This window comes from Pelodiscus sinensis, chromosome 14 (genome assembly GCF_052426305.1).
Source record: "Pelodiscus sinensis isolate ZL-2025 chromosome 14, ASM5242630v1, whole genome shotgun sequence".
In the NCBI taxonomy this organism is placed as follows: domain Eukaryota; kingdom Metazoa; phylum Chordata; order Testudines; family Trionychidae; genus Pelodiscus; species Pelodiscus sinensis.
In genome coordinates this window covers 1837159-1864667 of record NC_143065.1, presented here as the reverse complement: position 1 = coordinate 1864667, position 27509 = coordinate 1837159, and the positions used below count along the sequence as shown (strand labels likewise).

At 41.6% G+C, this 27509-nt stretch overlaps 1 protein-coding gene across 9 annotated transcripts in view; it reads right to left on the bottom strand.

Annotated features, from left to right (window-relative positions):
* The window catches only part of TJP1 (tight junction protein 1), a 296617-nt gene that overhangs the window by 20454 nt on the left and 248654 nt on the right, over positions 1–27509 (bottom strand). For 6 of the 9 annotated variants that reach the window (XM_075897723.2, XM_075897725.2, XM_089781873.1 and 3 more), the window contains 7 exons: positions 26772–26982; positions 25556–25656; positions 23598–23951; positions 22962–23213; positions 21252–22145; positions 20805–20899; positions 19938–20162 (listed from right to left, as the gene is read on the bottom strand). In XM_075897723.2, coding sequence (XP_075753838.1) covers positions 19938–20162; positions 20805–20899; positions 21252–22145; positions 22962–23213; positions 23598–23951; positions 25556–25656; positions 26772–26982 — 2132 coding nt within the window. The remainder of the gene's footprint in view (positions 1–19937; positions 20163–20804; positions 20900–21251; positions 22146–22961; positions 23214–23597; positions 23952–25555; positions 25657–26771; positions 26983–27509) is intronic. The other 3 variants (XM_089781876.1, XM_089781877.1, XM_089781875.1) reach the window with 2 other exon arrangements.

The window sequence follows — 27509 nt, the reverse complement described above, 5'->3', positions numbered from 1 at the left end:
GCTTATTTTATCTTAAACACCACTTTGGTAGAGTGCAATGAAAGAATTTTAGACTGAAAACAGAATTTTAGTGAGCTGAATTTGATATACTGTCAGTGAAATGCATGCTTCTCTGACTCTCGTATTAATACTCAGGAAGTGTCTTTGGAGCCCATACCCATGAACCCCTGAATCTGGTATACTATGGCTGCAATGCAGACTTATCTGACCGTTGTGTTAGTACACACATGTTGTAGCTAATACTGCACCGCAGATGATTGGCTGAGAAAGTTTTAAGTGAAGTTTTTGACACCTTATCCCTAGAAAAACTCTTTCAGCTCTTCAGTATCAGTGCCCACACATTCAAAAGTTTTCTTCTCTGTACTACCGTGTCCTGCAGAAACTCACCCAAATAACTGTAATATTTTAATTCTGCCTACTGGGAGAAGAAACGTACAAAACACTAACAAGGGAGGTGATGGTTAACCAGTAAGCAAGCCCCTTATTGGCATGCTTACCTGGGTAATTTTGTGGGGGCTGCTCTGGCCCGGGTGGAGCAGTGTCTCTCCCACCGCAGTGCAGTGCAGTAGACTCAGCCTAGATTAGCCAGAGCAACACCCCCGCCCCCTGCCTGCAGCACACCACAGATGGAGGGCTGCTCTAATTTGGCCCAGCCAACTGCACTGCACATAAGGGGTACTCCAGCCCAGCCGAACCAACTACTCCCAAAGCACGACAGGCTTGGCCAGACTGAAGCAGTCCCTTGCTTTGCAGAAAGGTGCAGTGGACCCTGCCCGACCAGAGCAACACCCGGCGCAGCAGTCCTGGCCAGAATGGCCTCCCTCCCATTCCCTTCCTGCAGTTAACTGATTAAACCAGTTAATCTTCTAACCCGGATTTTACATCCCTAACAAAACACACGCTCTGTCCCCCCCTCCCTTCACTGAATGTATTCTAAGTGACCTTTACTAGTCGGTATCCCTTCTTTAATTTTCGGGAATCGGGGACTACAGGCAGGGAGTATTAAAAAAACCAACCCAAAGTGGAGCATCCAGAGGGACGCTACTCAAATTATCCAGCTATTCAACGGGAATATTGTTCTAAAAGTTTTATCACTAAGAAAACAGTAAGGTATATGTAATAAACTGAAAATATTATTAGCTGCACTCCCAGGATTTGGGAATATTCTTTTCAATTTACATATAATTCCACTTAATTATTATCAACATGTGTGAATTGAAGTGAGAATGGGCCCCGTCTTATATTTAGGGTAATTTAAACATTCTTCAAAAATATAACTTACATTCAATTAAAAAAAAGTAGAGGTTATTCAAATAGTCTGCTTTCTAAGCCACATAAATCTGTTGCAAAGATGAAAAATAGAATCTAACTGAAAAGAGCTTTGATGTCACCATCTATGAGTTGGCTCATTTTTATTTGATTACTTTAAAGCAATTACTAGCTATCTATGTAGTTGATAACTGATTGAACACATTGAGCTTTTGTAAGATTACAGTCTGATACAGTGGCATTCACGCGTATTCTACTACTACATTTGAAAAAGTTAGTCTAGTGAAGATTTATAACTATTCAAGAGGGGAAAAAAGTATCTAGTTTAGACTTCAAAATGTAGACTGAAACAAAATCTATTCTTGGAAGGAAGGGTATTCTACGAAAACGTAGCTTTGTTTTAAATGTACACTTTTTAGTTTCTATTTTATTATGACAGCAGGTAGAGGTTCCAAGCAAGAATCAGGGACCCGTTATTTTGGGCACTCTACAGACTAGTAGTTTTTCCCACTGACAAATAAAGAAATTGTTAATGAATAACCAACATACTGAGAATATTCAGAAAAACTCATCGAGAAGGAACTGGGAACAATGGGTAATGCAACTGAATAAATAGGTAACGAGGGGTCTAGAAAATTAAGAGAACATTGGCTCTTCCTGAAATAATGGATTAGATCCCATGTGGTTCTCTTCAATTTAAACCTCAGAATATTGCTCAATTTGGAACAACAGAAGCTAGATGGAGAGAAAAGATCACTGAGTTCTGCCTCAAGGAAAAAGCTACTCTCCTTCCCCATTCCAATGTAGTCGAAAAGAAATATAAAAGGCCACTAGTAGTCCCAACCCTGAAAGATTCTGTGAGGAGAATGGACTGGGATTGCTATTCTCACAGCTAGTCAACAAGGCCTGTAACTGCCAATAGTAATTGTTCTCATTAAAGGTCTCAAAGGTCAGTACTGTAAAAGGGCAGTTTGGATTTATAGTATGAACTTCCAGTCATGTTGATTTTGAGCAAAAAAACTTCAACCATTTACAGTACTCACTGTAAAACAAAAGGAGCTATCACTCCAGGCCCATTTCTGCTACTCTAAAATTTGGTGTCTAAGACTATGGACAGGGCAAACTCAGATAGAGTGCAAAAGTCTATAGAGCCAGTTCCCTACACCTTCCTGGGCAGTGGATCCCTACATTTGCCTCATTAGGCCTCTCCTGCCTGTCCTCAGCAGAGAGACCAGTAGTCTTTACGGAGCAAAACAAATAGTTCCTTGAACCCAAAGCAAAAATCCAACAGCCCTGTGATGGGCCTACCCTGCCTAAGGGATTCACCACTCACTAGTCTCTGCAGGGGTTCTGGGTTGGTCCTTTTCTCAGAAAAGGAGAAGTGTTTTTTGTTCTCCTCCCTGGTTAGCCAGCTACTGAGCAGACCTCTTCCCTTAACTGCCCCATCAGTATCTAATAGCCAATGTAGGTGTAGTGCAGTGAGGCTGAGTGTCACCACAGAAGTCAGGTAACTTGCTGGTTCAGTTGGGGTTTGCATACCCCATCACATACTTTTCCCCCACAAACCAGATCCTGGGGGACTAGACAGAGGTCAGCTTCCCCCTTTCCCAGATGGAAGTGGTAAGCATTTAGAGTTGAGTCAGAGGAAAACACCTCCATATCAAGTATGATATATAGTGGGTCACCCATAAGAGCTTCTAGTTCTCTCACCTGTCAGATACTAAGGTGACCTTCTTGGAGAGATAGGACTTTGGACTTGTGGCCAATGGATCAAAGTTTTGTTGGTAAGTACTGAGAGTATTAAAATTAAGGCCCCATTGTAGTACCATTGTTTCTGGTTGAGTAAAAACAAAATGACTTTCTGCAAAAAAATGGAAGGCACTGATTGTTGTGAAGTAGCTAATGGAAAGCTCTGACATCTTCAGGGGTAGGAGATCATCTAAAATAGCTGGGATATCTACTGGTTCTGGTTCTGTTCTATCGGGGGACAAACACCTCCATTAAGCTAGATAACATTCTGATAGTCTTCTCTGCTTTAACGGAAAACAGGTTGAATGGCTTCTGAACATGATCATTAGGTCTGATGCTCATTCAAACATTATGAAGAGAAGATGGATGGGCTGGAACGTTTGATCATGCTGTTCTCTCCCAAGCGGACAGATGCTGTGTGGAGAATATATTGATATTCAGAAGAGGCCCAGAAACCAGATCTGTCCAATTGGGTGCAATGAAAATGACTCGATAAATCTTTAAATTAAATTTGGAAGGAGGCTACCTCTGATTATCTCTACAGGATAACAGAAATGCATCTCTCTTGTAGTCTTAACCAGTGCTGTTCTTGAGCACTGGAACATAGGTGGAATTTCTTTTTCATCAGGGTTGTGATAGGTCCCAAGCTCCCAAGCTAGCAGTCCCCACTGAGCTACGATGTAGAACAATCTGCCTGAACATCTTCCACTCAGGGTCTTAGGGAATTGTTCACTGAAGTTGTGCATCATAAAGTTTTGCACACGTGGGGTGTGTTTAAACTACATGGCTCCATCGATGGAGCCATGTAGATTAAGCTGATCGGCAAAGGGAAATGAAGCCACGCCGACCTGAAAGCCCTTTATCAACCTCCCCGTTATGCCTCGTAGGATGAGGTTTACCGGGGAGGTCTATAAAGGGCTTTCATGTCAGCAGGGGAGAGTCCAGACTGCCCCGATCTGCCAACAAACAGCTGATTGGCAGAGCGGGGCAGCCATTTAAATGAAGCTGCGATAATTTAAATTGCGGCTTCATTTCCCTTTGCTGAACAAACAAATCTACATGGCTCTGTCGACGGAGCCATGTAGTCTAGACGTACCCTGGTGGACAGGATGCCAAGAGTGTGATGTAATTCCAGATGCATCAGTGCTATAAATTTACTGCCTCTATATAGAGAGGTAAAGAATGCAAGTTAGAAGGACTGCATTCAGCTTTAGTAAGTTGATATGCATCCTAGCCTCCCAAAGAGTTCATATATCTTGTGCAATGTGACTATCCATGTGTGCTTCACATCAAGGAGTGGATCATAATTATGACTGAATTGGGTAGAAGGAAAGGAACGCTCACATGCACTAGTTCTGGATTTGTCCACTATATGAAAGAAGCCATGACCTTTTAAGGGAATGTCCTCTACTTATGTTGTCACGGTCTCATGAGTAAATCAACTAGAGCCAGGCTTGCAGGCAATGAGGTTTAGCAAATAAGACTACACAGATACATAAGGCCATGTTGCCTACTAGTGAAAGACAGATTCAAGGTGCGCAAGAGACTCGTCTTATTGAGCTGTTCATAGTTTGGAATCTGGCTTATAGAGGTAGATCTTCACCAAGGTCAAATCTAGGGTCTCATCCAGAAAGTCTATGATTTTTGTGGGACTCAAAGATTTTTTTTTTTTTTGGTTTATGCAGGTACACACATTGCAATGGATATGGTTGGAGACTGAATCTCATGGATTTACCTGTTAGTAACCAACTATCCAGATATGGGGAAGACAGTGTACCCATTTTGTCTCCTTTGGGCTGAAACTCATGAGAAGACGACTTTCAGTGAAGACACTGGGTGCTATAGCTTGCCTGAACAGGAGTACTCTGAATTGGTAGGACTCTTTTTCTACTTGGAATCTGAGGAAAATTATGGATCACTGTCCACATGAAAGTAGGCATCTTACATGTCAAGGACTGAGAATGCACCTTCCTCCAGAGAGGAGATAATCAATCCCAATATAACTACATGAAATTCTGAGTTTTCAAATAAAAATATTTAACTAGCAAACTTTGAGAATTGGCCTCTATCTCCTTGTGAGAACAGTTTCTGAAGGAGAGAGCAGGAAAGGGGAAGGGAAAGAAACTTGATTGTGCAGCCAGAGTGGATGATCTGCAGTACACAGTTGTATGTCATTTCCCTCCAGTTGTAGGGGGAAGAGGTGAAGTGGTCATCAAAGTTTTTAGAGCTCTAGAAATAGAATCAATAAGGGTACATGGTTTTCGAGTACCCTGCGAAAAGTAACTCCTGTTGGGGAGATTGGGTTGGTAGAGGAAGCTACATACAAAGGTTTTGACATTCTGACATTTACACAGAAGTTCGTAAGGGCACTGGTGGTAAAACAGATGAAGAGATCTCGGCTTATACATCTACTGGTGGTGTTTCTCTTCTGGTCTGGGTTATGTCCTAGAGTCTTTTAGTGAGTGTAGCAATTCAGTTGTTTCGCTGAAAATAAACTAAAAATGTAAATCCTGTGATGCTGTGGAATTCCCTGGGGAATCTTGAAGAATGGAGCCACCATTCATTCCTTATGACTGAGGCTGCTGCTATAACTCCCAATGAAATATCAACTGCATCTTCTGCTGCTTGGATCCAAGTTTTTGCCATCATCTTACACTCATCAATAATCATCTGGAATTATGCTTTGTCCCCCTGGGAAGGTTTGACCTTGAACTTTATAGCATTCCCATGTGCACAGTTACTGAAGATTTCTGCCTTAAGCAGTATCTATAGATCCAGATGTGACGACAAAAATGGCTAGCTACAGTTGGAGAGGGGCTGAACCTTGGATACATGTCACCACCATGTGGCCCAATAGTTTTAGGCATGTGTGGATGATAGCGAGCACGTAGGCCCATAGGTTCATGATGAGGTCCACCACTTCCTGAAACCATGCCTCAAGGAGGGAGGTCCTGGCTTGAGTGTAGTCAAGGACTGCTCTGATACACTGTTTTGTACTGGGGTTATGGTTGACACACTCATTTATAATTAAATACCAAGTTGAGATGCTTCCGTAACTGACCTGGGGACTGGCCCATTACCAGCTAGTCATAGAGGTCAGGGTGTACGTGGACTCAATATCTCAGGTAATTAGACTCTGGTGCTAAATGTTCTGTGAACACTCTCAGGGCTGAAGGGAGACCAAAAGCATGACTGTAAATTGGAAATGGCGCCCACTCAATATGAAGCAAAGGAAGTGGTGGTGCCCTAGGAAGAGAGATATAGATAGGTACATTCTTTAAATAAGGGAAAAATACCCGGCTCTTGGAGCTACGGAGGAAATGATGGATGCTAGGGAGAAATTTGAGGCTCCTGAGGCTTGTTGAAGCAACACAGCGGAGGCCTTCTTTTGCCTTGAGAATTAGAAAGTATCAAGAGTAGAATCCTCAGACCTTCATGTTCTGAGTAACATTTTCTATTGCCTCCCACATGAAGGTTTTTTTTACCTATTGTATAAAGAGCTGCTCATGAAAGAAGTCCCTGAAGAGGGTCGAGGAAGCAGGGTTGGAGAGGTGGTCAGCTGGAAAACTGCATGGCGACCCAACAGTCAGAGATTATTCAGAACCTGGGAGGGTTGGTCTGAGCAGCAATCCAGAAGGAGGATGAGCAGGCCCCCACCCCTAAGCAGAATGAATTTTGTTACGTGCATCCATGTGAAGAGAAGGTGCAACAAAACCTTCCATATTGGTGCACATAAAAAAAATTCATGTGGCATAAGTGGGGCCAAAAGGTTCTGAGTGTAGGGGTGAGGCCTTGGGCAGAGGGTTTGTCTGCACAGTGCGAGGGCTCAGGTTGGGAGCTCAGGCACTAGAGTGGGGGCTCAGGCTGACGGGCTCAGTACTGGGAAAGAGAGTTGGGTGCAAGAGCTCTGACCAGAGGTGCAGGCTCTGGATGAGAAGGGTTCCAGTTCTGGGAAGGGGTCAGGGCTGGGTGTTGGAGTGTACGAGGGGTTACAGGCTCTGGGCTGGGAGTGTGGCTTTGGGGTGGGACCAGGGATGAGAGGTTTGGGGTGCAGGAGGTAGCTCCGAGTGGGGTAGGAGGTTGGGGCTTGAGCTTACCTGAGCAGCTCCCAGTCAGGGGCACTATGGCAGGCTGCCTGGTGCCTGCCTGTTCTCAGGCACCTCGCTGTGCCTCAGCAAGTATCCTGGAGATAGCCCTGTGGTCCTCCCTGCCCCTCCGCATAGGAGCGGAGCCTGCTGCACTGGCTGCTTCTCCAAACTGGGGACAGAAAGGAGAGGCCCCACTGCCCTGGCTGTGGAAGCTTGATGCTTGGGCTAGCATGGAAGGGCCCCTGGAAGCTTCCTCGGGGGGTCAGCGAGGAATGGGGTCCACCCCCCACCCCCAAAATTGGCCATGGTTGCTCCATGCTTGGGCCAGCAGGGAGAATACTCCTTCCCTCCTGTCCTGCTGGCTGTGACAGCTTTGAGGCTTCAGGAGAGAACTCTCACTGATGCAGCCTGAAGCCACAACGAACTATTTACAGAAGGTCCTAAGGCACAAGAAGAAACTGCTGGCAAGGAAAGGAGCTCCGAGTGATCACCATGGGCAGTGAGAAGGAACTGAGAGCATGCAGAGCCAATAGCACTGAACATACGGCCACAGGGGAGCTCCTCTATATTCAGCCCTATGGATACTGGTTAGAAATCTCCAGCAATTGTGCATATTGGTGCACGTACACCTAAAAATAGAAACATGTGCAAACACTCAAAGAAAATATCTTCCTCCCAAGGTGGTCAAGGGATTTGGTGCCTTGATCTGTGTGGGCTGTGTTGGTGTATCAGCATGGATTTCTCTGTGCGTGCCTGCAGCACAAAGGAGTTGGCATTGGGTGAGTAGACTGAACCTCTTCCCCGTAACTGTTTATAAAATACCTCTTTAGACCTTTTGGGGGACAAGGGAACAGGATGAGTGGGCACGCCATACTGTCATGGCAGTTTCCAGAATGGCCTCAATGATGAGGAGGGCCACCAGGCTAGTGGGGGCTTAAAGACGTCCAGGAGCCTATGCTACATAACATAACCAAGGAGTTTGCGAACAGGTGAGTGCTAACAGGGAGTTTAGAGAGGGAGTTCTCCAGGTAAAGGAGAAGCAGATACAGGACTCGAGGGAAGTGTGGGGTTATTTGGGCTTTCTTACTGTGTGCTGAGCTTGTGTTTGTGAGTGAGGGTTGGTGTGTGGTTGTGGGGTTTTTTCCCCTCTGTGTTTGAGTGAGATGCTTCCCCCCCCCCTTCACTTCCCCTCCCCCTCCCTTTCATAGAGTGTGTGCTGTGATTGGCAGGTGGAAACTGTTGGCTTCTAATTAAAGTTTGAATTCTAGAAGCCTCTGCTGATTGGCTGAGCCTTGGTAGGGGGAGGGACTTTCAGGCACTCCAGAGCTTTATAAAGCAGTGGGCAAGCCACCAAGGAGCTTGCAAACAGGTGAGTGCTAACAAGGAGTTTAGAGAGGGAGTTGGGAAGGGGGCAAGTTATTCTTGCCTTTCTTTTTAAATCCCTTCTCCAGGACAGCAGTGATGGATGATGATAGGTCTGCTGTTGTTACCCGTACAGAGTGTGCCATGTTTGTCTTCCTCCCGGAAGAAAGAACGGATTTAATCTGCACTAAGTGCAAGCTGGTCACCATTTTGGAAGAAAAAATTTGAGGGCTGGAGGCCCAAGTGTCGACCCTACGCTCTATCAGAGAGGATGAAGACTTCCTTGACAGAAGGCAGCATTTTCTCCTTCAAGCACAGCAGGCGGAAAAGCCAGAGACGGCAGTAAGGGACCAGGAAAAGAACTGGTAGCATGTAACTTCTAGAAGGGGAAAAAGGCCAGTACAGGCATCCCCCAATGCTATAGAGGTAAGTAATCGCTTTCAGGCTCTCTCCACAGGCTCTGCAGTGCTGAATGCTTTGGAAGGGACCTCACAAGGAAGAAACTGGAAGGGAATACCATCTACTGGAAGGCATGGGATGTGCAGTCCTAGGGATGGGGGTTCCACAGCCACCACCCCCAAAAGAAAACGATGGGTGGTGGTGGTGGTCGGGGACTCCCTCCTAAGAGGGACTGAGCCATCCATCTGCCATCCGGACCTGGAATCTCGAGAGGTGTGCTGCTTACCGGGAGCTCGCATTCAGGATGTGACTGAGAGGCTTACCAAACTGATCAAATCTTCGGCTCACTACCCCTTCCTGTTTCTCCATGTGGAAACTAACGATACGGCCAAGAATGACCTTGAGCGGGTTACTCTGGATTATGTAGTGCTGGGATGAAGGATCCAAGAATTCGGAGCGCAAGTGGTGTTCTTGTCCATCCTCCCTGTTGAAGGGAAAGGACTAGGAAGGGATCCTCAAATTGAGGAAGTAAATGCATGATTGCGCAGGTGGTGTCGCAGAGAGGGCTTTGTTTTTTTCGACCATGGGACTCTGTTCCAGGCACAAGGATTGTTAGGAAAAGATGGGATCCACCTAACCGAGAGAGGAAGGAGCATCTTTGTGGGCAGGCTTGCAAACCTAGTGAGAAGGGCTTTAAACTAGGTTCATCGGCGGACGGTGACCAAAACCCTGAGGGGAGTGGGGAAGTCGGACACCGGGAAGAATTGCAAAGAGGAACAAGCAACAAAGGAGGACCCCTGATTCGAATGGAGAAGATAGGGCGATCAACTGGTTATCTGAGGTGTTTGTACACTAATGCGAGAAGCCGGGGCAACAAACAGGAAGAACTGGAGACCCTGGCCCAGTCCAAGAAATATGATTTAATTGGGATAACAGACTTGGTGGGATGACTCGCATGACTGGAGCGTTGTCATGGAAGGGTATAGACTGTTCAGGAACAACAGGCAGGGGAGAAAAGGACGAGGAGTTGCATTGTATGTAAGAGAGCACTAGGATTGCTCTGAACTCCAGTATAAAGAGGGAGAAAAACCTGTTGAGAGTCTATGGGTTAAGTTTAAAGGAGCAAACAGCAGTGATGTTGTGGTTGGTGTCTGCTACAGGCCACCGAATCAGGTGAATGACGTAGACGAGGCTTTCTTCAGACAACTGAGAGAAGCTTCCAGATCGCAGGCCCTGGTTCTTGTAGGGGACTTTAATCACCCTGACATCTGTTGGGAAACCAATACGGCAGTACACAGGCAATCCAAGAAGTTTTTGGAGAATGTTGGGGATAACTTCTTGGTACAAGTGCTGAAGGATCCGACCAGGGGCCATGCGCGGCTTGACCTGCTGCTCACAAACAGGGAGGAACTAGTAGGGGAAGTACAGGTGGGTGACAACCTGGGAAGCAGTGATCATGGGATGGTAGATTTCAGGATCCTGACCAAAGGAAGAAAAGGGAGTAGTAAAGTACACACCTTGGACTTCAAAAAAGCAGATTTTGATTCCTTCAGTGATCTGATTGGCAGAATCCCCTGGGATGCTAACATAAAGGGGAAAGGAGTCCAGGAGAGCTGGCAGTATTTTAAAAAAGCCTTATTGAAGGCACAGAAAGAAACCATCCCGATGCGTAGCAAGAGAGGCAAACATGGTAGGAGACCAGATTGGCTTACAGAGGAAATCCTTGGTGAACTTAAGCACAGAAAGGAAGCTTACAGAAAGTGGAAACTTGGACAAATGACCAGAGAGGAGTTTAAAGGTATAGCTTGAGAATGCCGGGGGGTCATCAGGAAAGCGAAAGCGCAAATGGAATTGCGACTGGCTAAGGATGTGCAGGATAACAAGAAAGGTTTCTACAGGCATGTTAACAAGAAGGTGGCAAAGCTTCATCTAGAATATCCTGTTTGTTGACCAAACTTGTACTGATTCTACATAAGCAGTTTCAGTGGTACCAGTGGATACTACTTCTTAAGGTGGTGGTTTCTTCCCATGTTAATATGTTTCTGAGGCCTGGACTGGACTCCAAAGGAGAGCAAGATTGAGGGAAGGGCAAGGCAAAAATTCACCTTCCAGAGAGGAAAAGATTTCAGTTTGTCCCAGAGGTAAAGTACTGATTAATAATGATGCATCCAGGATCAGCAGAGCCTTCTTGAATCTGTCCAAGGAAATTCCAACATGGAGCTCCTAGTTGGTGCTAATGGATCATCAAACACTGCAACTTGCTAGAGATGTAAAGTAGTGCTGGTGTTAATCACTGGCAGGGAAGGAACAGGGAAGACGACAGTTCTTAAACTTCAGTACTCTGGGTATGGTTCTTCTCCGGACGGGGAGAAGCAAAGGTATGATACCTGAGGCAGGGAAGGAACTATCCTAAGTTCACTATAACAACCAGGAAAAACCCAGGAAAAACACTGAACTATTTTCAGTATATATTTACTGATAAAAAGATCATGAAGAACCTTTGGACACGGATGATTCCGACTCAAGCCATATGATGGTGAGGACTTGGTCCACATTGACCCTTATGCTCTCAGCACAGAGAACAAGGACAGCAACTGCACAGGCCCAGACCAACAGATACTGCTTGCAAGAAACTTCCTCTCAGGAACATGAAGCACATGTGCACCATGCATGGAATAACCAGTGCACAAAGAAAAAAATTCAACAGGTTTTATGTCAAACTGTACAGATATTTTAAGCTCATTTATATTCTCTTAAGAACACCCAAAATGCTCCAGAGATTAAGGGTTTCCCCCCTCTAATTTACACCAATTATATTGACTTCAATTAAGCTACTTGTGATATTAAGGCTAGCAAAAGGATCAAACTCATTGGCTGTATCTACATCGGGAAAATTTACCAAGAAATCCTCACTGGTTCCAACACCTGCTGTAAAGAGCACTTTCGAAGCGTGGTGGCTCTAGATGGTAGATTCATTTTAACAATTCTCTCTCAGTTAAGCCTGCTGAAAAGTAATTTTAATCAAAATGGTATTACACATCCCCTTGCATGTCCCTCATCTATGCTATGGTTCCTACTAGTTCTGAATGAACATCTATTCCCCTCTGTTGTAGAGCAGTGCATAAAAATTGACTTATTTTCTATATTAGTGACAAATCTACATTCATTCATAATTTTTTTTTCATACTACAAAACTGGAGGTATATTTTTGTAGTTTTCCAATTGTGGAGAAGACCATGATTTTATCCTAAAATGCAAACCCAACTCAGAGAGAGTCTTCAAATGTTATCATCTTTGTTCTTCCTCAAGTGGACAAGACTGTAATTTGTCAGCTGCTGATAAAGGCGTTAGCAACAGGTACAACTGATCAGTGCTGAACACAATTTAACCTCAACTGTAGAGGTGGCCAAATAACATTGGCTGTTAAAGAGTAACTGTTAAGGAATAGCGATGAAGCTGATCAGAAATAACCAGCAATGTTTCATAAAAACCACTAGTGCAAAGACTGAACCAGTGTGAGATTTTTAAATTTGCAAGTTCTAACATTACCACTCTACTACAGAGCAAACAGAAATAATTCTGGAATAAAACTTATGGGGAAAAAAGTGAACAGTAAAACTGGACTGAGTAAAACAATACCTCCAAACATATTACCTAATCCTAACAGTTCAAAACAGCCAATCTTTTACAATCAACCTTTAAATGAAAGGCCACACTGCATAAGGAGAGTTTTGCTCTAATGTCTATAATTGAGAATACACTCTCCTAAGCAACAGGCCTATAAAGCAAAGGAGAAGAGGGAAGAAACAAAACTATTTCATGTACTACAACTGCTGACAACTAGAAGACACAAATGTGACATTACCCTTACAAAGGAGCTTCACAGGTGCCACATATTTCCTAAAATGGACTTTTTGGCGTGATTCCCCCATGAAGAATGCCTGATTGGTGGACATAAATATGATGAATAAAAACATTTGTACATATACAATGGAAAAAATGTCACATGCACGTTTCTCAGTGCTGAACCTGTAACATGAGATTCTTTCAAATGTAAAATTACAATTTGACATTTCTTGTTAGGAAAACCAAAGCATTCAAACTGCTAAACAGATTAGTTTGCTTGCAGTGTGGAGTTTACTGTTACCAAGTAGACAGATGTTACTATTTACTTTACTAGTCTGTTTTGTTTCCAAAACAATTGTGTCAATTTCTTACTGGCCAGAAAATGTATATAAAATATTAATACAATATTTGTCAATAGATGAAAAATATTTTAAAATTAAGGGAGCCTGCCTTATTTGTATTGCAGTGACATTATAAACTCAGATGCAAAAATTTAATTTTCTTCTAAACACAAAGCCATTAGACAAGTTATACCATTAGAAATGTACAGTTATGTGAATCCTCACACAGACAACACACGTATTTAACTTTGGCTCAAACAATTCAGTTGGATCTGACCATAATGCACTGCTTCTGTTCAAATATTAAAATTATTTAAGATTATGGCTCTCGAAAGACTTACACAGAAGTTTATCAGAGTCAAACAATCCTATTGACTTCAGAGGGGCTACCCCGAATGAATAATGCTATGCAGGAGCCTCTCTGCAAGATCAGACGTAGTTATTCAGGGCAAGTTGCCACAAAATTTACAAAAACAGACATTTCATGACGTGGATATCTAGATACACAAAGTGCCTTTAGGAGGCAAATATAAACTTGTTGAGGAGAGAGAGGTAGGCACTAATTCTAGGCTCAAAGTTTCTTTAATACCACCCTTCTATTATTTATTTGATTTCTTATCTCTCATCTATATTCTACATGATATTTATGCAAAAACACAGTCACTTTCATACTAAGGATGTAAGGGTATGTCTACAATAGCCCCCTAGTTCGAACTAGGGAGGCTAATGTAGGCATTCGAAGTTGCAAATGAAGCCCGGGATTTAAATATTTAAATTCCTCATGGAATGAGGTGTAACAGTTAACTCAAACTGAGGACTTAGTTTGAGTTAATGTTTGACTGCAGCGTGTAGCCGCGGGCAGTTAGTACAGACTAAGGGGATTTAAAAATGGCGCCCGGACGGGAAGATGCAAATAAAGCCCGGGATATTTAAATCCCAGGCTTCATTTGCAACTTCGAATGCCTACATTAGCCTCCCTAGTTCGAACTAGGGTATGTCTACACTAGCCCCCTAAGGGAGTAGTCAAACAATCGACGACTTGAAAAGCCTATACTTATCAGGTAGTTGAGTTGATTACTCGGCAATCCTCCCCCTTCCTCCCCACTGCCTCTGTATCAGAGGCAACAAAGGGGAGAAGGAGAGAAGCTGGTGCTGGGGGAACTGGCTTAAAAGCGGGCTTCCCCCAGCAATGTCTCTGCAATGCGCCCATCCCCCTCGCTTTTGCCTCTATCAGAGGCAGGAGAGGGGTGCAGGGACTACTTTGAAGCAGCAGCCTCTGTCCGCAGGGGGTCCCAACTTCCTGCTGGACCCCCTGCAGGCTGGGCAGGCAGTTCAGCTCAGCCCTGGCTCACGCAAGTGCGGAACCTCTGCTGTGGCTCCGCAATTTAAAAGGCAATAAAAGCTGGGCTGCCAGCCCTGTGGCTCCTACTGTATATTAAATTGCAGAGCTGCAGCGAAGTTTTGCACCAGGTGTGGAACCAGTTAGGACTGAGCTGCACTGCCTATCAACTAATTGGGTAGTCAAAAATTCTAATGGATTAGTCAATTAATTAAATACCCACCCCTTAACATCTCTATTTCATACTATCAGTAAGAAAATTCAAATACCATAGCATATTAGCAAACATAATTGGATATTAAAATAACTATCTGTTTATCCCAATATGTAAAACCGACCATACCCGAAGTGATGATGCATTTAACTCTTTTACTACACGTTCCAAGACCTGTACACTGTGCGTGTCTATATATTCTACCTTTAATATGGCCTCAGAATGCGCTCCCTCTCCAACAGCTTCAGATGTTCATTTAAAATGTTACACACACTAGCAGGTCCCCTTGCAAACCTGAATAGAATACATGAAGATCAAATACCAAAGAGCTACTCTGTTCCTGAAGTATCCTATTTAGCACCACAAGCAATTCCAGACTAAAAGCTATTTTCCCTAATCAAATATGTGACGAGAAGAGATGGAAATGCCTCCTCCTCCTGATAACCACATCACTGTTGTTGCAAATTTAACCATTTGCTCTACTAAGATTAACAAATTAAAATTACTATCACAATAAACTAACCCCATTTGCAAACACCACCAACAATCTAATCCCTCATCTCCTGAACATAGTAGGTGTCATGTCTGTTAAATTCTGAAGAAGTCTTATAGCCAGACCAGGTCTGACATTGCCCAGCCATTACTACATATGTGGTTATTTTGTTTACAGTTAATTCTGTTTGGTAAATGTGAATTTTTTCTAAAGAAATAGACATTAGCCTTCGCTTGTTTGAAAGGAAGCATCTATGATGGCAGCAGCAAAGATGAGGAAACACAATACTTGTTCATTGCTATTGCAAAGCCACATAAGGTAGTATACCCATTTCTCTTTCAATGCATACGTGGCATTCATAGGACATTTTCCGTAAGTGTACAGCAATTTGTGACCATCAGTTAAATGTAGGGCCTGAATTACAAACATTTTTATGTTAGCAATGCAAACATTATCACATAGCAAATTATCTAAATTATCAAATAGCAGTCACCATAGTAATTTTGAACTGTATTGAGTAAATCATCCAAGAGGCAATTTTTTGTATACTTAAATTTTTACGAACTTTTGTACCTCTGCACTGATTGAAAACAGTTCCCTGGACATTTTCCAGGGTAGTCATTCAAGCTGCATTAATTGTGAATGGCCAGACTAGCTCCAGAATGTTGTTTGCATGCTATGTCTACAACTGCTTCCTATGCCAATACTCATTTATAGAGATTTAAAATTTAGCTTATGCACAGACTCATGTAGATGATGAAACTGGCATTCAGTGAAAATTCATGCTAGTAAAGGCACATGGATTTTCATGCAAGGTCAATACAAACAGGGGCACCAACACAGTCAAGTTATTTTTGATAAGTGGTAATCTGTGGAGGGAGTTTTGACCATCTTTGTCCAATGTTTTGTTTAATTTCTCAAGTTGCACAAAATTATTCTTTACAAGTTACTATAACAGTATCAACCAAAAAGAAAAAGGGGGAAAAGAAAAGAAAAGAAAAACCAACCACCTTATTGGAAGAGGGATATCAAGGTGCCATTAGAGCCATTTGTTTAGGTTCCTCCCATTTCTAAGATTTGCAATAATCATCCAAAAGAAAGCTATTAAAATGTATATATTACCGTGGCTTTGTTTGAAAGTAAATGTGCATTTCACTGTACACACACACAAACCAACAAAATATTTTCATTGATAATTATCAACTTACAGAAAGGCAAAGAAAAAAGTGATTCTTGAGAATTAATCTGATTTTGATTTAAGTATAGTTATATTTCGACCTGTGATAATAACAATTTGTTTGTTAGCCGTTAGATTCAACTTTTTAAAATCTCAACCACTACAACCATTCAATAATTATCTGACTTCATCATAATTTTCTGCAATGGTGAAAATTTAAAAATTGATTGCAACTGAAAAAAGCCTAAGAGTAAACACTGATTTTCACTGAAATTATAAATAAGTAAAAATCAAAGTCTAGTAAGCCTGCTTATATAAATTAAAGACATCAGTAAGTTTTTTAGGTAATGGATGAATATTTCATATTTGTTTCATTACTGTTAACGTTAACAACAAAAAGTCCTTTTTGTTATTTATGCAGATTCAGGTGTATCCCTTTCACACATTTCAGAGAGGTAGCTAGCTGTGTTAAGTCTGTTTCAGCAGAAATAAAAAGGTATCTGGTGGCACCTTAAAGACGAACAAATTTTTGTTTCTGCTGAAACAGACTTAACACAGCTACCTCTCTGAAATGTGTGAAAGGGATACACCTGGGAAAGAATGAGAAAACAGACCAGGAACAGTGGAAAATATAATGGACACACAACCTTTTGAGAAATAAACTCAGTTCCCTCAGAGCTTCAAATGAAAGAAAGGCAGGGATACAGCTTTATCATTTCCAATCAAGAAGTGCCTCAGTCTTATACATGCAATACTACTTTTCTTTGCAGCTATTTTATGTCACTTTCCTATACACTGAGGCCTGAAATGTCATGGGACACATTCAGGTTTGAGGCAGAAGTGAAAATGGTTTCCTTTTCAGTGCCCTGCTCCGATGCCAGCGTTTCTGGGGCACTTGATTTGAGTTCTGAGCCAATGAACAGTTGCATTTATTCTCCATGCTCTACCAGTTCATTGCTACTTTGAACTTTCAGGCTTGCATACATATTTTATTGTGCTCAGCAATGATGTTATAGTGAAGCCATTTATATAAGCAGGATAAACATATTGCTGTCTGCAATACTATAGTGCCTTTCACTGTTGATATTAAAAACCTTCACAAATATTAATTAAAACTTGGAGCACTGTCTTGGGTATCTCCACTGCCAGCCACCATTTCTCAGGGTCTCACTATATGGTGAAGGAGTCACTTGCTCCAGATGTACTCTGCAAAGGGCAAGAAGATTCCCTAGTTTTCCTTGACAGCACAAGCTGAAAGCCCGTCTAGTAGACTCTGGGAACCAGCTGAACTATTTAGATCACTTATTGTAATGTGTAATATATGGAAGCAAAACCAGTGATCCTTCTACTCTACCAACAGCTAGTATGTAGTCTTTCTTCCAGAAGATACTAGATAAGATAAAAAGTAAAGGGACCGATTCACAGCTGCCTGTGGAGTACAGATCAGGAGCGGAGGCGTCCCATCCATAGGAAGATTTGGGCAGTTGATCTAGACCCTGCACTGCTCTTTAGGAGACTCTGGAGCAGTTACCTCAGGTGTCCTTTGGACGAGGCCCACAGAGACCCAGGGGATTACCCGAGGCCTGTCATGGAACAGCATCGGGGGGTGGCCCTCTCCTATTACCATAGTGGTAGGACTCAGAGTGACCCAAGTAGCCTGCTTCACTCTACCCAGTTGTCCTTCTCTAGCTCGCTGTATTCTGCTTCACCACAGCAATGGGAAGCAAAGCACCCTGGCCCCAAGGTGCGCCATTTCCCATTGCTGCAGTGGAGCAGAATGCAGTGGGCTGTGAGAGGGTGGTAGGGCAGAGCTCAGGAAGCTTTTGCCTCCACTGTGAGTGTGTATGGGGGGACCCTTGCTGCTGCCCAACACCAGGATTCCCCTGGTAATAATATGGAGATATACCATCTCATAGAACTGGAAGGGACCTTGAGAGGTCATCAAGTCCAGTCCCCTGCCTCCACAGCAGTACCATCCCTGACAGATTTGCCCTAAATCCCTGAATAGCCCCCCCAAAGATTGAACTCACAACCCTGGGTTTAGCAGGTCAATGCTCCAACTACTGAGCTATCCCATGCACTGCTCAAGGGAAGGGGCTTTGAGTAAGTGGACAGAGTAAGGATAGGGATTGGAGGAGCGGGGGGGAAGGGAGGTGGCCTGTGACAGGAGGTTGTCCTGTGCCTGGGACATTGGGGGGGGGGGGGGGGGAGAAGAGTGGCTCCAGGCCATTCCCCTAGGAATGGCTCTGATCATGGGTCACTAAAGACACTGCTCTCCACATGATCTATGCTTCCCAGGTGGCTGTGTATCAGTCTTCCTACATTTTATCCATGATTATAAAATGTGGATTCAGATCTCTTACCTACAAAGTATCAAGCTAGTCACTAGATGATCCATACTACTTAGCAAGGTTTTAAAATTTTTACTTTGCATAATATACTTGGTTCACTTTTGGCAATTTTAGGTTTTTACGTCCCCCGCCCCAATTTTAAAAAGGTATCTTGCAACAAACTCAGTAAATCATTTGGAATTTTATGTATTAAACTTCAACTCCTGGACGGCTATTTTCCCATGGATTCTTGTTGTTTTCCTGATAACACATCTACGTTATCCTGCACCCTGTAATTGCATTTAACACTGAATTTTAGTGATTTTACCCATCGCTGATATAGTGCTGGGACTGTTTCATTGAGAGATTTCTCTTAAAAAACTTCAGCACCCAAAAAGCCTGTGAAAAAGCTATCATTTTCAATTTTTAGGTGGTGAAAGTAAAAGGTTGCAGAGATAAAATGTTAGTGTTAGGAACAGAATCCAAGTGCCCTGCCTAGGTCTGTTATCCCAGAACCAGAGGTCACAATAAAGTAAATGGGTAAAAGAAATTAAGAACCCAAGGGATCCTAAAATACTGAAAAAAACTTGGGAAAGCCTATTGACTACCTGTTGGCGACATTCTCAATTAAAAAAACAAACAGCTAAGGTAGTAAAAAAAGTTTGTACACATACATCATATATGAACTACATTAGTATTGGAGTTTGCATACAATTTCTGTACAAATGTTCCAAATCAAATAAATGGCCCAACACAGGAAAAAGATGTTTGCATCTACAGGGAAAGATGTCTGGCATCAACCTCACATCCAAAAAGTGTAACGAAATTGTTCTAGTTATACATAAACGTCTTACAGCTGATGTGTTTAAATTTATGCCTGCAGAACAAAGTTACTCAGAATCCCAATGGTATTCAAATTTCTTTTCCATACGATATTCAATTACTCAGTATAGCTTAATGCTAGGAGAAAAACCCTTTACGATACAGTCAGTGCACGTTGGTCTAAGGGTTACCTGTTTCTTCTCTAAAAAGGGTCCATAAAATAAATTGTTCAGCACCAGAAGTCTCTATACTTCATTAAATTCAACTGAGATACAAACTCAATTATTTTATGTTTTCACACTAACTTCATACAAAAATTCTCAAGACAGTAAAACTGTCTTTTTTTGTTACACAAGAAGCGATGCTTTTTAATCAGGTACCAACAGCCTTTGGGCATCCATCTTGGTGGTTACAGAAATTCAAGTAAATAGTGAATTCAATAATGCTCCTAAATCCCACTGTACTTTCAAACCAAATGAGTATGACAATGTAAGTTGAAAGATCTTACTTAGAATAGTTAGTGAAGTTCAGTTGATTCTGAGGTGGTACTGGCTTAGCAGGCTCAGGGTGATGGCTGGCGGGAACCTGTGCAGAGGGCTTATTTTCAAAACTTCTGCGATCAAAGTATGAAAGCTGCTTTCGATAGTACTCTTCATCTTCCTCAAGATCATAGTGATTTGAACGTACTATATCTTCAGGTGGCTTCACTTGAGGTCTCTGTGGTTCTGGGGCCCTAAATGGCGATGATGATGATGATGATGATGATGATGATGATAAAGCTTTGCTTTCTTGTTTGGGTATTTTTTAACAGTTTGTATTTTAATTAGTGTTTCACATCCCAAATGCTTCTTTGTAATCTAGCTAGCCACAATGCAATTTAAACGTAACTTTCATACAACTATGCAGAAATAGATTTACAACTGCCTCTCAAATACTACTCATTCATATAAACAGAACTGCATTTAGTTGGCAAGATATGGAGGCTTAACAATGATTCAACAGCAGATGGACAGCAACACCTTTCATCCATTAATATATACTGAAGTTAAATTAGCTAAGGAGGCCGTACCACAAACACCTATTTCTAGATTACCTCAATTAAATAAATCTTCTAACTTGCTTCTGTATTTTCTTATGCCATAATTATTTCTTTCTTAAAAGGAACTGAGAAAGGGTACAATGAAACTCACTTCATCTTGCATCAGGGAAACCTTTAAGCAAAGTTCCTGGGAGGCCTCTATTACAGATATACCTGTCTCACTGAAGTAATGCTTTACTGTAATTTTTAAAATGCCCATGCAGAAGTCTCGCCATTAAAACATCTACACATTTACTATTTGATTACATGTGTATTAATGAAAAATGATACATTTACCTGTAAACTGTTTTGTCATGTTCATACTGACTTTGAGAGTTTGGTTTGGAACCACTCACTGTGGTAATGGTAGGTTTAGGTGCTAGTTCCGGAGGCTGTAAGAAAATCAAATACATGTAGAATTACTTCATTACATTCTTGTACTTAGAAAGTACCCATGGCCTTCCCTGAAAAGAAAAACCACGTGAATCAAAGTATCAAAACCTGAAGAAAGGGTGCATAGGTAGTGATTCCTCTCAATACAACCTTCCAATTCCTGTTTTTAACAATACAGTATGCTAAAGTTAAGTAAGAAAGAAGTGCAACAAAGAAAGAACTCCTTCTCTGTATACTTATAGAAAGACAACTTCAACATATCTGGTACTACCTGCTTTGCTACTTAACTTCAGTGTACTATCAGTTTAATAACAGGAAGTGGAAGTTTATTTACACGTATAAATTATTTACCTTGGCAACTGGTGTATCATTAGGGTCCTTGATTTTTTCCAATGATGCTGATCTTTTGTTTTCAAACATCTTCACTCTAGTTAGCACAGATTGTGGTTTCATAGCTGGATCTTCTTCTTCTTCTCTTAGATTTGGGGGTGTAGGCAGTGGTTTACTGTTGGTAGGCAGTATTTCTGGTTTGGTTTGTGAGGAGGGGGGAGGAGGAGGAACACTTGCTGTGCCATGAGAAGACTCATACTGTCCTGCTTTAGCATTAAACCCTTGTGGAGGGCCTTGTTCATAGCCCCTCATATGTGGATCCAAGTATTGCTTAGGTTCAGGAGACTTAGTTATTGCTGAAGGGTATGTCTCAGCTTCTGGTTTATATCTACTGTGAATATCATAGCCAGTAGTGGGCTGTTCTTCATATCGCAGTTGTGGTAGACTGAAGTTTTTAGGTGCATGTTCATAACGAGGCCTGTTGTCATAAACCATTGAAGGTGGTTCTTCAAAGCGAGGTTGTGCTGGGTAGTAGCTGCGTTCTGTGCTCTCTTCTGCATTTTGTCTGGGGTTAAAGTCCCTAGGTGATTGATTATCATAAGGTGGTCTTGGCTGGTAGGGTTGTTTTTCATCATAATATTCCCAGTGCTCCTCATATGGAGGTATATGGTCATCATAATGTAGACGAGGATCATAACCATGGGAAAACTGATCTACGTAGTTTGTAGAATTATACCTGTATGTTGATTGCTCATATTCTCTACTGGGTTGCTTCTCTGCATACTGAACCTGGGATTCATAAATCAGATTAGAGTCTCTCTCCTGCCTTTGTATTGGATGATTGACTGCTGGTTGTTTCAAGACATAGTTCTGTCTTGGTGCCTCCTCACTAATGTATGGATCCTTTTTGTACACCTGGGAAAGAGAAAATCTCATGTGTAACATGAAAAAAGTGATTGCAACCAGGTTAATTTAAAGTTCTATACTACAAGCAGGATTGGTAAGATTAGCTTACGGATTTACTTATATTATATGGAAAAGCAGTCTAAGTATGAATTTTTTAAATCATTAAGATTAATTTCTACAGTCAAGAGTCTGTATTCAGTGTACTCATCTGCTCATTTTATAATTATCTGTCTCCATTTAGTTTACTGGCAATCATAAGGCATGAGAAAAGTTTAGGATCATTGAGGACACAGAGGTTTTTCCACAAAGGCTCATTAATGAAGAGCATAAAATATTGATAATTTACATTAAATATGCAAAAAAATTAAAACAAATAGGACAAAGCAACTTTTATTTAAAATTTGTTTTCTAGAAAAAAATGGAAGTTGTACAATTTGAAGCCATGCAAACAATAAAAAAGGAGGAGTCCTGTGGCACCTTATAGACTAACTGAAGTGTAGGAGCATAAGCTTTCGTGGGCAAAGACCCACTTCGTCAGATGCATGCAGAAGTGGGTCTTTGCCCACGAAAGCTTATGCTCCTACACTTCAGTTAGTCTATAAGGTGCCACAGGACTCCTCGTCGCTTTTGCAGATTCAGACTAACACGGCTACCCCTCTGATACTTAACAAAAAAGGAGGATTCCTAGCAATTTATATTTACTGTTGTATATTTCATAAACCCTCAGAAAAATCAAAAGGAACCCTCCCATAAGGAGCAAAACAAAACAATCATGGCTATCTTGATGTATATCAGCAAATTAGTGTAATTATGCAGCGCAGGTACCTTTGTTGGATCTATATGCGGTGAGAAGGATGATGGCTCTTGATCTCTTAGCATTATGTGAATTCCCTCAGTACTTGGTGTTCTTAAGGGGCCAGCTTGTAGTTGAAAAGAGTTGTAAGGAGCTGGGGTGGGCTCCTCCAGTCTGACATTAGTTAGGTTTACATTAGGATTAACAGCAGAAGGTGATGAGGTTGCAGGGTTTGTTTCAGGCGACGGGGAAAGGTAAGGGACTGCAGGTGAGGCTTCTGCTTTCTGTGAAGTGTTTAAAATATTTTAAATGTAGTGCTCTTGTAAAATGCTATGACTTTCCAGTCTAGATTTAAAATACTAATTTTTCAATCAAGCACATCTACTACATGTATAGTTGTTCAAAGAGCACTGATAGAAAGTATCAGGCAGTAGTACTTTTCAGAAGTTTTAAAATTTATATCACCTTTTATAAAATGAAGTACATATCTAAATATATAAAATAGACTGGAACTTCACATCAAAATAAATCACAGCCCCTTTATATGAAATCAGCAGTTTCTGGTGTGCACTCACAATATTGCTAAGGACTGTACACACAAGTACCTGCTTCAAAGACATATTCTCTAAGAAGAATATCTCTTATCAAAATGCAAAGTTGCTACTTACCGGTTGAGATGTGGCTGTTTTAAATCCTGGAGAGTCTATTCTAGGATTTGGCTGGGTCTGAGCTTGTGATGCATAAGGAGAATATGTTTGACTTTCATGGTGCATTCCAGAGGAATCCTCTCTTACAGGTTCAGAGGACCGTGTAATTGCAGATTCAGGAGGAGTCCCTACTTCATCATTGAGCGTTTCATCAAGTTCTTGATCAGTATAGGCACCCCCTTCTGTATCTGTGTCATCATAGTCTGAAGTGTGTCTACTATCTGTGCTGTACATGGAATATTCACTACCTGGAGCTGACAGGTAGGACAGGCGATCATCATGTAAGTCAAGGTCATCACTTGTAGCACCATCTGCCTGTGTCAAACAAAATTAAATTAAAATCTTTCATCATTTTCCAAGGATGCCCATCATTTTTCCTGGGAATCTGGGAAGGATACTTTCTTGTGGAAAACTAAAAATACACCTACATTCAACATACTATATGTACCTGCTTCCAATTTGTAGTGGGACGTTAGAAAGCCTGGCTCTTTAAAGTAATTTAAGATCTTATTTTCGGGTGCGCGGAACCAATTCAATAAGAGCTATAGGCAACCAGCTCTGAAAAATCAAGCCTTTACTATTGGAGGGTGTCACAACCAGTGCTCTGAGAGTAGGAGTCTGGTAGTTTTCCTATCTCCATTGCACCTCTGTTCCATTGCTCCTCCATTCAGTATCTGCTGTGCTCAGCAGGTGCTACACACACACACTTCCCAGTGTCATGGGGGTCAAACAAAATGGGGCAATATATAGAGGAGTCAGTTTCTATTCCCTTCCCCTTGCACCAACGGTGCTGTGGGAAGAGCGGTGTTCGTAACTGCATGCAGCTGTGATTGCTATACTCCACTTCCCCTCACCCACATCTCATATGCCTGCTTAGGAGTGACCTTCCTTCACGGGTACGGAACAAATGAGGGAATGTCTACACCGCAGTTGGATACATATGACTGGCCTATACCAGCTCAGTTGGGCTCACGGGGCTCAGACTAAGCGAGGTTTAACTGTAGACATTCAGGCTGAGCTCTGGGAGCCTTCCACTACACAGGACTCCAGAGCCTGGATTCCAACCCCAAAAATGTTTACACCATAGCTAGCCCCGAGGCTCAGCCACATAAGCCTGAGTCAGCTGGGCTCAGACCAGTCACAGGTATCTAACTGCAAGGCAGACATACCTTTGGTGACCTTCTTGATAACGAAACAACCAACGATTGAAGGTAAATGAATGAATACGATACCATAACTATCTTCTCCTACCAAGGAAAGGGCTAGCATATTTTAGTGTGGAAACTTATAATGCAGCTGCCTGTGATGTACATTAAGGCAAGAAGCTCTAATCTCAAACTCTATTCTCAAACAAATGTCAGAACTCCACTAAGATCATAATTTCTGGTTGAACTTGGGTATATCTTTGGCAAAGCCACTAATCTTGCTAGACTTCAAATGACAGAATCTGCTACTCCTCTTTGTAGATGATTTCCATAGGCAAATACCCTTCGTATTTCTAGAACCGAAACAAATAAAACGTGTCCTCTCCCGGAACACTCAAAATAAAGTCTTTACTTTTATCATGTTAGAAATCAATTAAGGCAGGTCACAGTTGTCAACTGAGTCAGTTGTGTCCTTTAGACCAGGTAGTGTTAGGCAAAACAAGAAAACAACCTTTTCATTCCAAGAGAAAACCAAATTGTCTTTAAAGCACAACTGAGTGGAATGGAATGGATATGTACAAATACAACAGTGGCCATTAAGAACAACCGTATCATAAGGACTATTCTTAAAGCATAAATGTCCACTCCCTCCTCACAACAATCTTAAGATGATCATGCAAAAGGGAAAAGAAAGAATACTCACAACTGTACTGTATAAGATCAATAATGTTTTATTATTCCTACTCAAATAAAAGAGAATGTGACATTCCTTACCTTTCCTTCTGAAACCCATACCAACTGGTTCTGTTGCTGCTGAATAGCTTCTTTTAATGCTCCATACCAGCCATCATTCATTGAATTCAAGTTAATGGTAGCTAAAAATAAAATAGGATAAATAAATTTCTTAATGTAACATTTCTTTTTGACTAGAACATTCTGGACCATGACCACCAAATACAATGTGAATTTTGAGTTTAAATAACACTTGCAGCACTTTGTATACACACATTTATGTATGACTGCTTTATATAAAACAGTTTGAGGCATTTTATCAGTTTTATCTTATCAATGCTAAGAGCAGAGCTCAGCATATTTTACTCTAAAAGAAACTGTTAATATGGCACCCATCAATTCTTTCCTTTTGTGTTTAATTAGAGGCCTATCTGCTTCCTTTAGATTTCAGAATACATTTTTGCTGATTTTTACCTCTATTGGTCTAGCCAAGTCAACACAGTTAAAAGAAAAAGAGTTAGCTTGCCTATCTGAGCCTCAGCAGGACAGAACTTTACTAAATTCCACCTATATATAGACACACAAATACAGCTGATGTAACTTGATCTGCAAAACCTATATTACTGGTGATGACACACAAGGAAGAAAGAACCATCTTGAATGAGATTAATACCACCTACCCTGTGAACCAATTCAAACTTTTTTTAAACTAGTGAAACTGATATCTTAATCACAAATCAAATCTAGAAAAAAGCAGAACCCTATGGTAAGCCTTTACTGCTCTCCCACTGTTAATACCATTCCTAATAAAATTAGGAGCAACAGGTAAGTCTGCAAGTGAATCAGGACCAGACAGCAAGAAGGAAGGCCAGTCATGGATACAGTGGGAACAGAATAGAACACCAAGAAAGGGAAAAAGTTTGGCAAGGAGCCAAATGTACCATGCATTATGAAGGGGCCTTTGCTACCTCTCCTTCAATGAGAGGTAGGAAGGAAGAAAGGAAGGAAGGAGAAATACAACAAAAAAAGACCATAATTAATGCAAACTAGTATTGGGATTGACATAGTTTACTTGTGAAAACCTCTAACCAATTTTTTATTAAAATTTGTGGGATTTAAATGTAATGGGTACGACTGGTATATTTTCATTGCTAATAAAAATCATATTCACACTATACAAGAGATGCTGTTAGATATATTACCATCGCTCCAATTTAACTTGTAATTAGTTCATAAGCATCTCCTCATGTTTACTTACTTGTGAAGAGATGATGATTATTTTTCCGTAGCTTGTGAGCTCTTTCATACAATTTTCTAGCACTTTTCCGTGATTCTGGACAAAGTCTCATTCTCATGGTTTTTACACCCTGTTTGGAATCAGGATTAAGGAACACCACAATGGGATACCATTGTGCATAATTCAGACGATCCACAGCATTTGGAGTGACATCTAATAAAGCATGTTTGTCCTGCAGAGAAAAATAGTACATATGCAAGAAGTAAAGCTTTCAAGCTCTTACTAAATAATACATTGTAATATCTTTTACAGATTTGTTTTCTATTTACCATGGCATTTATATACTGATAAATAACTAACTCGTTAAACTTTTCCATTCTGATAACGGGAAAGTATATAGGTAATCCCAATACAGCTGGGCTGTCCAGGTGGCCATCAGTCCCAACAACATTGGTGCTACTTCAAATTAATTATATGAATTATTACATATAATGTATTTAACCCATATAAATCAGCCAGTTTTCTTAGGCAAAAGGGGAGCCACATCAGCACACTGTATTAGAAACAAAGCCTGTGGTTACTAGGAAGAAATGCCAGGTCCAGATTAGGGATGTTAAGGACTAGTTGACTATCCGATAAGCAAATGCTTATCAGATAGTCAGTCGACTAATTGATTCCCCCTCTATCAGACAGAGGCAGCAAATGGAGGGTTATTTCAATGTGGGCGCAGCACACAGCTGAGCCCGGGGGACTCTTGTG